The 11,812-nt window shown below is 45.1% G+C and overlaps 1 protein-coding gene across 2 annotated transcripts; it reads right to left on the bottom strand.

The window, feature by feature from the left end:
* Nucleotides 1–240: 240 nt before the first annotated feature.
* On the bottom strand, nucleotides 241–11,801 carry dyrk1aa (dual-specificity tyrosine-(Y)-phosphorylation regulated kinase 1A, a). 2 transcript variants are annotated; one of them, XM_079448997.1, is made up of 13 exons: nucleotides 11,302–11,801; nucleotides 10,520–10,632; nucleotides 10,368–10,437; nucleotides 9,379–9,575; nucleotides 9,188–9,307; nucleotides 8,766–8,954; nucleotides 8,531–8,678; nucleotides 7,404–7,690; nucleotides 7,140–7,286; nucleotides 5,034–5,174; nucleotides 4,641–4,944; nucleotides 4,444–4,568; nucleotides 241–3,103 (listed from the first exon to the last, which is right to left on the bottom strand). In XM_079448997.1, the coding sequence occupies exons 3-13, from the start codon at nucleotides 10,375–10,377 to the stop codon at nucleotides 2,510–2,512; spliced, it is 2,262 nt and encodes a 753-aa protein (XP_079305123.1). In that variant the 5' UTR covers nucleotides 10,378–10,437; nucleotides 10,520–10,632; nucleotides 11,302–11,801; the 3' UTR covers nucleotides 241–2,509. The 2 variants fall into 2 exon arrangements, with proteins under 2 accessions (XP_079305123.1, XP_079305124.1); XM_079448998.1 differs by having other exon boundaries at nucleotides 453–3,103; nucleotides 10,368–10,459; nucleotides 11,302–11,517.
* Nucleotides 11,802–11,812: the final 11 nt, after the last annotated feature.

Raw genomic sequence — 11,812 nt, forward strand, 5'->3', positions numbered from 1 at the left:
CACTGAGATACAGGAAACATCTCCATTAGCATTACTTCAAATGTTTGATATTTCATTTATGTATAGAATATATCAAACCTGCACATTCTGACTGTGAAGTAAAAGCTATGATTTATGTTGTGAAGTGCTACACACAGACATTCATTAAAAGACTTCAAAACCCATTCCATCAAATGACATTTACAGCATTGAAACTAAGAAATACTTCAAAGTTCAGCTTGGAAAAGAAAAAGAAACATTAAATAAACATTTGTATTTACTGTTAAATGTTTCAGATCAACAGGGCCATTTTCCTTTAACATTTGCTGTATCGAGCTCTACAGAAGATGATGTCCTTTACACATTAGACTGAATATCAGCTGTGTTTGTGTAAAGTCTTGTGTGTAAGGACTGCTGGTGAAGTAAAGAATGTGTTGTGTGAAGCAGAGCAAAGAAAGAAGAGCAGACCACATACAAGTTAAGCAACTTTGTTTTTTTATAATCATACATAAGACCGCTTGAATATAGTACAAAGGGTTTGTCCATTACTGCCCTTCAGTGACACTTTTTAATTTACACAAAGTCCTGATCTTACAACCTGTGGATAAAGATCCCAAATATCCATCAGTCGTTCTGCTTACATCATCATCATCATCATCACGTCCTGGAACCAAACGAAGAGTGGGAATGTGAACCGGACGGGAAAGCGGTGGGGAAAGTCGGACCCGGGAGAGAGAAAGAGAGAGATGAAACCAGAATAAAATAAAGTGTTGTGGCCTGAAATGGTAGCAGGAGCTTTGGAGATGTTCGTCACAGTCCGCCACAGCACGACTTTCAAACGGACTCACGTATTGAAGCTTGTGCCAAATGAAGAGAGCTGAAACCAAACCAACAGTTCCCGTACTACAGATAAGAACATGTGAAGCGCCATCCATCCGATGTCCTTCCGATCGTAGAAACGTCCACAAGCGATACCCTGTCTAGAATATTGAAGTATGAAGAGCTACTCGCCTCCCGTCCCGTCTCCACCCTACAGCACTTGTACTAGCGTCATCAACTACTTTGGCATGGAAGCACTGATATCCATTGACTAGCGTGTAGATCTTCCACTGCAGGTTGACTTAAATGTACTCAAAATACCATAAGGAAAAAAGTAGTGAGTTCTAAACTTCCTTTATTAAAAAAATATAAATATGTACATAAATTCTATTTCAGCTATTAAAATGGGGTCACAAAGTAAACACCTGAAGCCTGTTTCATGGACTCCCTTCATATGCCACGGCCACAGGAACCCTATAGAGAACCGAGCGTCCGTTCGGAACCCTCGCAATCGCACAGACAGATGGAAGGAGACCAGTGACGACGGAAAGTGCCTCGGTCTCGGCGGGGCTGGATTGCTTTAGTTGTGAGAGTCGCCGCTGGTCGGCAACGTTCACGCACCTGTGTCTGGCCCGCCTGTGATCTCTGACCGTCCAGCTGCTTTGGGACCAGCCGAGCAGCTCGCGGTGTCCACCGTCCCACCAGTGCCAAAAACTACAGAAAGCCGCCGATGGGAAACGCTCGTTGCTTCGGCTACGTGGAAATGAAGAGAGAAAAATAAAAAACAGAGCGACAGAATGTCGTAAGCGATGGTGTCCAGGAACATTAAACAACACTTCCAGTTCTGACGGTCATTTACTGCCGTGACACGACACACGTTTGCTTCAAAGTGCAGAACTGCTACATTATTGGTTACAGACATCTATGTTCTATAAAAAAACAAACGCCTTTGGTACAATAAATTATCAAACGAGAAAAATAAAACAAGTGTAAAATTCACAGCATAGTCGTGAAGCAGAAACCAAAAAGCAAAGAAAAGTAAAGGAGCGTCACAAAGGCTAGAAATTAAAACAAGCACGCACGCGCACACACACACACACACACACACAGACGTGCTGCTGAAGCGATGAGATAAAGCACAAATTAAGAGAGGGAGGGACGTGGACGAGAGATGCCCAGCGGTGGATTTCTTAAGAAAGGCCTCAAAATCACCATTCTCTTTCTGATGAATGACTCCAAAATACATGAAAGCTTTTCTCACTTTAAGAACAAACGTCCAGCTCATCTTTATTCAGTCTGTAATGATAAGGCCATATTAAAGAAGCACTGCCACAGTCTCACACACACACACACACACACACACCCTGCAACGCACTCACAGGGTCTCATTGCACTCTGGGAACGCTCTGCTCAAAGCACACAATTGCACAACATGAAAAACAGATGAACAAGAGGAACTCGAGATGGGCGTTCAGGAGAAATTCAGTGTCCATCACCTTCGGACACTCATATCTTCCAGAGAAAGCCAGTGTGAAGGTGAGCGTCTAAAACTGAGATCGAAAGAACAGAAGAAAACCAAAGCAAACGTCAGAGAAAGCCTCATGTCAAACGTTCGCAGACCGTGATGTCGTGGCTCCCGGCGGCCAATATGGAGATCGGCTCTCGTCTCGTTCCAGCAGCTTCAGTGTCCACGCGAGCGCACTCAGGCTAGTCAGGAGCTCGCCACTGAGCTCTGCTGCACACACACGCCCGCCATGGGCGACTCCTCGCGGTCCAGGCCCGGTCTCAGGCCCACGTGAGTCTCGGCTATGTAATGTCCCGGCCCGGAGTTCGTGCTCACGGGATACGTGGGGTGACCTGGCACGCCCGTCTCCTGCCGCGGGTTGGAGAAGGCACCCAATCCCAAAGTCATGCTGCCGTTGTGCCCAAAGCCCAGCCCGTGCGGCAGCGGGCGGCTCTGGTAGGCGTGGTGGTGGTTCCCTGTGGACGAGGACGACGTGGATGAAGACGAGGCAGAGGAAGACAACGAGGTCATGGACAGGTGGCCGTGCGTCACCTCCATTGAGTCCTGTGTGGAGGCGCTGTGGGATGGCGAGTAGAGTCGGGGACGGGGCCGGGCAGGGCCCTGCGGGTGCTGATGGAGGTGATGGTGGTGGTGATGATGGGACGAGTGGGGGTGCAGAGCCTTGGGCTGGTGGGGTGGCACATGGAAAGTGGTCTCCTGGACGGGATGCGTCTCTCCCGCGGCCTGCTGAAGCCCGTCTCCTCCAACCCAGCCCAGGGCCGGCGCGAACGCTTGTCTCGCCTGCAGCACAAAACAATGGCCAAGGGTTATTCTTGATAAAGTCATCGAGGGAGCTTACAGTGTAAGTCTAGACGACAGGGCACCACCCAAAAGGTTCTGCCATGATTTACTCCCTCCCAAACCTGTGTAGATCACTTTATCTTTTGTTGTGTCCATCAGCACATTCAACTGACAGCAACTGACATTTCTGAGACATCATTGACTACAACAGTAGGTTCAATTATTGTATCAGTTTTTTAAACACAAAATGTGATATTTTGGTTAGGAACACAAACAGTTCTCTGGCACCTTTGATGTCTTAGAAATAGGGATGCTCATTTCGGTAAATTTGCAGAGAACAGAGAACCGATGCTCATTATCCAAACATTAACTGATAAGATTTTTATATTAAATTGGAACTAAATAAAAAACATGCTGCATCTAATTTTGAAGGCTCCAGAGGATGTGTTTGTCGGCCACATATGCCCTTCACATGTGACATCCGGAGGACACAGACACAGTTGACAAGGGTCTGACACACATCTGAAATTGTGCATTTGTCACATTTAAAACAGCGAAATTGAGCTTGAGCAAGGCTGCCAGTGACGCTCTCCGTTTGGAGGAGTAAAGCCCTGACAAATAGGGCCTCAACAATCTGATGAATTACACTTGTCCGGTTTCGTCAAGTGGTTTTGCGTGATCGAATTTAAATCGGCCTCGTAAACGTTTCGGAGAGGTTCCACCTGGTAAGCATATTTTTCTATTACCATACAGAAAACTACATATAAAAACATATTATTGAATTATTATTACTATTATTTGACTTAAACAAATAAACATACCTCTTAAATAGTTTAAAATATTGTATTAATCAGTAAAAACTTTTACTATCAGATCACGGGTAAACGGTCAATATGCACATCCCCACCCAGAAATGTCAGATCTTAACACTTTTCCACATATCTTTCTCTGTGTTCAACAGAACAAAGGTTGAACACCGGGTTAGAACAACTTGTGTGTGTTTACATTTTTGGGTGGAGTATCCCTTTGAACGGAAACCTATATACAAGTGATCCGTCATAAGCTTTAAATTCAGTTCCACTGCTTGTCACTTTAAAGTTACATTACTTTGCTTATAGAGTTTCCATAAAAAGAGAATGACTTCCGAGACTTATTTCAGTTTTTCTAGTTGAGAATAAAGAGTGTACAGACGTGCAAATGAACACGTTACATTGTGATCTTTACATCACAGGTTTTACACCCTGAATGTCAACAGCAGTTCACAGACACAGCAGAACATAAACGTCACTTTATGTAGTTTACATGCACACACAGTTTCACTGTAAGCGTGTGATCGGTACCTGCGGGCAGAGGTTGTGACAGTCTATGCCCACTGCAGCACTGAAATGGCCTCCGGTGCTGTGCCGGTGCTGATGGGTCGGGTCAGAGCGTGCTCGGCCGCTCGTGCTCGTTCCAGAAGAACCTCCTGCAATCACACAGCAATTACAGTCAGCGCCAGAATGGAGCCGCAGTGGGTTCATCTAGTCGATTGATTCACCTGAACTAGAGGAGGTGCTGGATGTGGTTCCAGATGACTGCGACTGTTCCAGCGCCGGACTCGTGGACACACTGCTGCTAGTGTTTGTACCCTCGTCCGCAGTTTTCTTGAAGAAACTGTGCTGCAGTGCGTAATACGGTTGGATGCGAGTCTTAGGGTCATAGTCCAGCATCCGCAAGATTAGGTCTTTGAACTTAAGATAGTCGGCGACGGCGTGACCCGACTCGCCGGCTCTCCGGCCACCTGGTCCACCAGCTTCCACACCCAAAATGTTGTGCAGCTTTCGAGAGCCTGCGGGCTTATACTGCATGCGACAGAGGAAAAAAGCCCTCAATATCACAGAAAGAAACACTCAATGTGAGTCAAATGACCGTAAATCAACATCACACACACCCTTTTGCCATCTTTGGTCTTCTTTGCACACCACGTGCTATCAGACATCTTCTCAAAGAACTTTCTGGCTTTAGGTGCCTGGTCCAGAATATGATTGGGAGGGACGCCCAAAACTTCCACAATTTTGTTCATTTGGTCGACCTGCAATGAAAAATTAAAAAGTAATAAGAGAACTACAGTTGAATTGCTCGACTAAAGCAAACAGGAACTTTTTTCCTTCATAATAAACAACGTTAAAGAGCCAAGTTCATCAGGTTATCATGCAAACTGAACATCGTACATCATGTTCATCTCAAACAGCAGTCTGAAGTGAATTCTTTAGGAAAAGAAAAAGCCTTCAACGACCCTGATGCATAAAAACACCAGGGGTCTCATTTAGAAACGTGCGTATACACATACGCGTGCCTACGCCACTTTCCACACAAAGGTTGTGTAAAAACATACTTGTCTCCAGAATGTGCGTACACATTCTCCCGTCAAGGGGAAATGCAAGTAGGTGAACTCAAGTCAGATTGTAGAAAGTAAATGTGAGAAGAATGATTATAAGCATGAATAGGGGTGCACTTAACGTTCGGCAACTGAACATATTTGGTCGAAAATAGCAAAAAAAAGCATAAGTGAAATGGCTGAATAAATTACCAAACATGACGTGTGAAATGATCAAGTAGCAACCAGCGCAGAGAGTGACGCTCACGCTTTATTAATGCAGCAAACATGTGAGCCGTGTGTGGAGCATTTTAAAGTGTCAAGAAAGACACGGCACAGAACTTGTCACGCCGGAACAAATGTCTGAATGAAAGCGTCTTTAGCAGCCGGTTACTTTACTTCAGACGGCTCCGTGCTCAGACAAGCGTTTCATTTCGGTGCATCGCTACTTATACACATCTACTCTATATCTTTTGTGATGTGTGAAGTGGAGCATAAGTCTATCCTTTCTTACCTGAGCGAGTGAAGCCATAATACAGGCAGAATAACTTTAAACTCTGTTTTCTCTTTTAAACACACATTTGATGTCATATTTCACTCTTATTAATGGAGTTAAGCAAATAAGTGATGTCTAGAAGTTAAACAAATAGTTTAGATATATTTCTAGTGCATGCGCTGCTTTTAAACACTTTCCTGTGGCATAGGGCTGGGTGGTGTGATAGAATATACTGTTACCGCGGAATAAAATGTCAACCATCAGAGAGTTTTCTATTCCGTGGAATGTAAATAAGTAGGCGTGGTTGACTTGCCGCGCTGCAAGTTGGCCATTATGATGAAAAAACATGTGAATTTATGCACCCATAACAAATGAACAAATCAAATACTCTTTTGACTTCTTTCAGTCTGTTGCTTGGTGATCCGCTCCAGTCCGGCGCTTGCTCGTGCAGTGAGAGACACGTGTCACCAGAGACTCACCGTGCAATGACAAGCATGACAATAAACAAACCTAAAGACAGAGAGTCACAACACACTAAAAGTGCGCATCTAGAGAGTGAAGAGCGATGAGGACCTACAGTACAGACCCCTAGTTTAAAACATATACTGTACTCTCCTTGTTTGTGCATATATTCAGACTTCATTGTTCTACATGTTAGTATATAAATATTAGGTATACAAGATATTGACTTTGTTGGGAGATTGTGAAATATATTGTTACCTTGAAATAAAAAGATTTTTGGTCATTCCGCCCACCCCTACTGTGGCATGTTGTGCATTTTAATGTTTAAATGACAGTGAGGAGTCTTAAACTGTGCAATATATATTTAAAAAAAACATTTCTAATAATGATCACGGGTACACAGCAGGCTGGGTAAAAATATGAATTCTGAATGAAACAATATCGATTCGGGAAATCAAGCACAGAAATTCTATGTCATTCCTAAAACTAATTTTTTGACAAGTTGACCTTGTTAAGCCAGCAGTGTAAAGAAGTCAGAATGCATGCAATTGCTTGTTACCCCACCTTTAAGGATGAATTCTTCGCAAAGTTTTATAAATGAGACCCCTGGGCATCCACTTTCCTACTGGTTGTATGTGTGATCATAAATGACCCTTTGACCGGTGATGCTCGCTTACAGGAAACATAAAACAAAGGTAAACGTGAGAATGTCTGAGATGTACCTCATTGGCTCCACTGAACAGAGGTTCTCCAGTGTGCATCTCCACCAGAATACATCCCAGAGACCACATGTCTATGGCCAGGTCATACGGCATTCCCAGCAGCACCTCCGGCGAGCGGTAGAAGCGACTCTGGATGTACTGGTATATCTAAAGAGAAATGTATCACAGGAATATTACTCGTGCTCCTGAGTCGCAGTCACGCGCAAACTCAAAACAGTTTCAGTTATTGCTCAACAAAGTACTTGTTAAAGACGGCAGTCTCACCCGCTGTCCGAGCTGACAGGAACTGCCGAAGTCCACGATCTTGATGGCTGATCTCTTGGGATTACAGAGCAGAATGTTCTCGGGTTTGAGGTCACAGTGGATGATGCTCAGTTCAGGAGTGGCCAAGAAGAGCAGCGCGGTGCAAAGCTGCTGAGCAAACTTACGCGTCAGGTTCAGAGACACGCCACGGAAATTTGTGTTCCTCAGCAGATCGTACAGGTTATAGGACAACATTTCGAAGACCAGACACAAGTGATTCCGGAACATGAAATGGCGTTTCAGATGAACTAGAGGAAAAAGATAAAAATGCCATGATGACATTAACAGAAACATGGAAATAACACACAGCAGGACAAGAAATTACTGATGATGTTATTGTCTGTCTCTTTTACGTGGACATATAAGGCTGTCACAGTTATAAATAATTGTCTCATCACGATTGTTTGACCTCAAAGGCATGGTTTCAATTACTGAACATCTCTATAGAAGACACAAGGGGGAGCTGCAGTGCCCGCATATTGCATGTTTTAGTGTATATAGTGTCACTAAAGTATAATAATACTGGTAAAATGTACTCAATCAATTTTTTTAAAGCATATACCATAAGAAACCTGCAGTACAATTTAATATCATTCAAGCTAATCTCAGTGTGAACACCAGCTGACCAAAATGTCATTAAAGGAAAAGTTACTAGAAGCTTTTCGATGACCGATATCATTTTAATAGGGCTTAACTCATTCCTGATCAAACGTGTTTTACATGCATTTGTAAAAGCCTGGACCATAAATATATCATGAGCCCATTTTCTAAGAGAAAACACAAGTCTTATATTCAGAACAATAAAGGCGTTACAAAAATGTATGAGAATTAAATGTCAAATCACTAAAACGGTTTCCAATTAATCATAATTTCATAATCGTGACAGCCCTATAGACACTGTGATCGACATCCAGCTGAAGTCCTTAAAACCTGAGAACCATCAATAAACCTGCTTTAATTCTACCACAACTTCAAATTCAACACTCCTGGATGATAATAAGCCCAGAAAAGAGTCCCACAAGTCCCTGCAAACATATTTATAAAACCAACTTTGTACTGTCAGAGACAATATCTCATAAAAGCTTTACCGATGTAGTACTTCATCTCAGTGTCGTGTTTGTTCATGAGCTCCAGCAGTCGGACTTCGATCTGAGCCTGATTCAGAAAAGCTTTTTTATTCTTGATGATCTTGATGGCGACCCACTCCTGCTCCACACGGTCATATGCTTTCACCACCTGCCAGCAGAGGGAGACAAACAAACTGTTTGAGTGAAATGATGGCGTACGGACAGACGTCTCGTGGGATGTGACTGAGAGACTTACCTGACCGAATGAACCTTTGCCTATCAGAGAGTCGATCTCATATCTGTCCATCCATTTCTCGCCATTTTTAACGATGTAGTCAAAGTTGTCGTCATCGTAACCGTCGTTGTATATTTTCCTCTCTTTCTTGTTACTCGAGTCCTCCCCTTGACCCTGTTGGTGACGACGCTTCTTTTTTGCATAGTAAACCTGGAAATCATTCATCACATCACAAATGGGTTAGAAAACACCAAACGCTTGAAGAGCCAATTCACGTTGTCGTTTAACTGCTGCTATCTGATCTGCATGTGTAGGTTATGCTTTTAATCAAAGTAAACGTATGTGTTCTATCTACTGTGATGCATGTAACCGTGCACCGCTCCAAACCCATTCCAGCAATTACGCTAAACGGTACAGAGATTGTGTTTGAGTGACAGGCGCACCTCATTGATGTGTTTGTAGGTTTTGATCAGTTCAATGGAGAGTTTTCGTAAGGGTGCCGTCGCCGGATCTCTGAAACACTGAGGCATCCGCCTCTGTAACATCACCATATCAGCGGTTACCTGCAACACAACACAGCAGTGAGACATCGCAACACCGTACAGCAGCACCGAGCCAGCCAGCGCGTTTATACCTGGGCGGCATTGGGTTGGGGGGCCTGCGAGGTGTACGGCAGTGCAGCGCCTGATTGGTCAGCGCTCTGCGGGTGACCATCGCTGAACGGCGGGTGAGAATGGGGCGTCTGCGCATCCATCTGCACACCGGCCGAATGGAAAGAAAACGAGGGAGCCAGCCGGACAGAGGAGGGTTTGCATGCTGAGGTCTCTCCTCCTACAACACACACAAGCGCAACCAATGAACAAGCAGAATAAAGTCACGTGACACCTGAGAAAACAGCGTCTTTGCTTGTCATTGAAGCTCTTCTTCTGCATGTGCTTTAACAGACGCAACCGTGAACACCAGAAAATCCAAAAAGCTGTGTTTAAATGGGCAGATCACACACACACACACACACACACACACACACACACTCACAGCAGTATTAGTGAGTAAACTGATATAAATTTATGTGAATGAAACATTTCTTCTACACAACAGCTGAGGATGTAACACACAAAACTGAAAACACAATAAGAGTGAGTGAGTGAGTGAGTGAGGTGCAGATTTCTCTCTCACCACCAAACACACACACACACACACACACACACACACACACACTGGTAACCAGCGCTCACAAGCCCAGCAACAGTGTCTCATTACCATAGCCTACCACCAGGAAGATGCTACGCCATTGGCCAGAGAGCTAAAGCGACAGCCAATCAGGAAAGGGTATGCAAATAACCCACTTTTGTTGCTAGGGCAAAGCGCTGAGGCTTCGTCCAATAGGAAAACGGGTAACAGGCATGAAATTGAATTGCACTTTGACACATTTCCCAGCACAGTTTAACACAGTATTCTGCTGACAGAAAAGCTCTGCTGAGGAATCACTGTGTGTGTGTGAGAGACAACACATCTGCACTAAAAGTGTGTTTAACTTTGTGTTCTTTTATGCACGCACACATTTATAAGTTTTCTAGTGTAAATAATAAACACAGACAAGGTTCAGTGTCGTTCACAGCTCACCTGTATGCATCGTCTTCTGACAAATCTCATATCATTGTGACAGGGGAGTCCATCTGCAAACCACAGCCCACTGCAAACACACAATGATCAAACTACACACAATGATCAAACTACACACATTGTGTGATTGTAGAGAGATGAGGTGGATTTACCTGAACTGACTAGCGAGTGGTTTCCAGGTGAGAAGAGCCCTGATGTTTCAGCAGGCTTCTGCAGTCTTAGATGTTTGAGTTTCTCTTCAACTTGCACAACCATTGGTGAAGATCTGCAGGAAACACACACACACGTTGTGATTGAGCACTAACAGTGTTAATCACTCACAATGTCAACGACACAACACACAAACTCACTCACAGATGACGAGTGTGAGACTGCAGGTGATCAGCAAACTCAACACAAACTCTCTCTGTGTGTGTGTGTGTGTGTGTTTACGGTCATGACTCGTGCAGCTTTGATTCTGTAAATCTCGGTCACGCACATGAAGAGAATCTAAGCTGTCAAAACACTAGCCACATTAGCCTCACCAGCTAACTAAACAACATCACCGAGCAAACAATGAACACGAGCGATCAGCCCACGGTGACAGTTGCACGAGCCGTCAGTCACCCGCGGCGATGATGATGACGAGGATGATCGACACGATCAAGATCATGAGAAGCAAATGAATGAAGAGTGAAACGTTCGCGTTGACTTGTTCATACTGAAGTTAGCCGAACGCTAACTGCGCGGGCCTGTAACGTAACGAAGCCCGAACGCAATAAACGAACGAACGAACGCTCGCGCAAACGGCAGCCGCTACGAAAAACAACACAACGGCTCGCGCCGAGGCCGAATCACACGGAAGACACGGCGGCCAGTGTGTGTGTGTGTGTGTGAGGGAACGGTGAAAGTAGCTAACGTTAACCGTTAGCCGCGGCTAGCCGTCATCACTCACCGTGTCGCGCGCGCCTCTTTCTGACGAGAGCGAAAAAATCCTTCTGAATAAATCCACGCGCGTTCCTCGAGAATCCGCTTCCACGCGGCGTCAGACCCGCGTCCACAGAACCGTAGAGAAATAAAGAGCGCCTCTCGGTGAGCGTCGGCGCGCTCCGCAGCGCAGCAATCCCGCCGTCCGTCCGTCACTCACTCATCCTGCGCGCGCGCCGCGGCCGCTGGACAAAATGGCGCGCGCGCTCCGAACCCGCGCGCAGGAGCGGCCCGTCGCACTCGCGAGCTGAACTCACTGCGTGACGACACTGATCATCAATACGACGCGAGAACGACCGATTATTGATTTATCGAGCGTTATCACGCGCCGCGCGAGCCAAGTGTCAGTCTTGCGGAGGAAGAAAACGTAAGGAACAAAATGGAAGCCGAGTGAGAACGTTTCCATGACGACTGTCAATCACACACGGAAGTTCCCGGATGATGTCATGACGCAGAAACCCTTCGCGCAGTTGTCATGG

The sequence above is a fragment of the Barbatula barbatula genome (genome assembly GCF_947034865.1).
Source record: "Barbatula barbatula genome assembly, chromosome: 24".
Lineage (NCBI taxonomy): Eukaryota > Metazoa > Chordata > Actinopteri > Cypriniformes > Nemacheilidae > Barbatula > Barbatula barbatula.

Excerpts from the sequence above, each read along its gene's own strand:
- dyrk1aa (XM_079448997.1), bottom strand. Across the intron at positions 8,955-9,187 it reads CCTACAAACACATCAATGAG|GTTTACTATGCAAAAAAGAA; the intron begins GTGCGCCTGTCA and ends AATGATTTCCAG. Across the intron at positions 4,569-4,640 it reads CAGCACCTCCTCTAGTTCAG|GAGGTTCTTCTGGAACGAGC; the intron begins GTGAATCAATCG and ends GTGTGATTGCAG.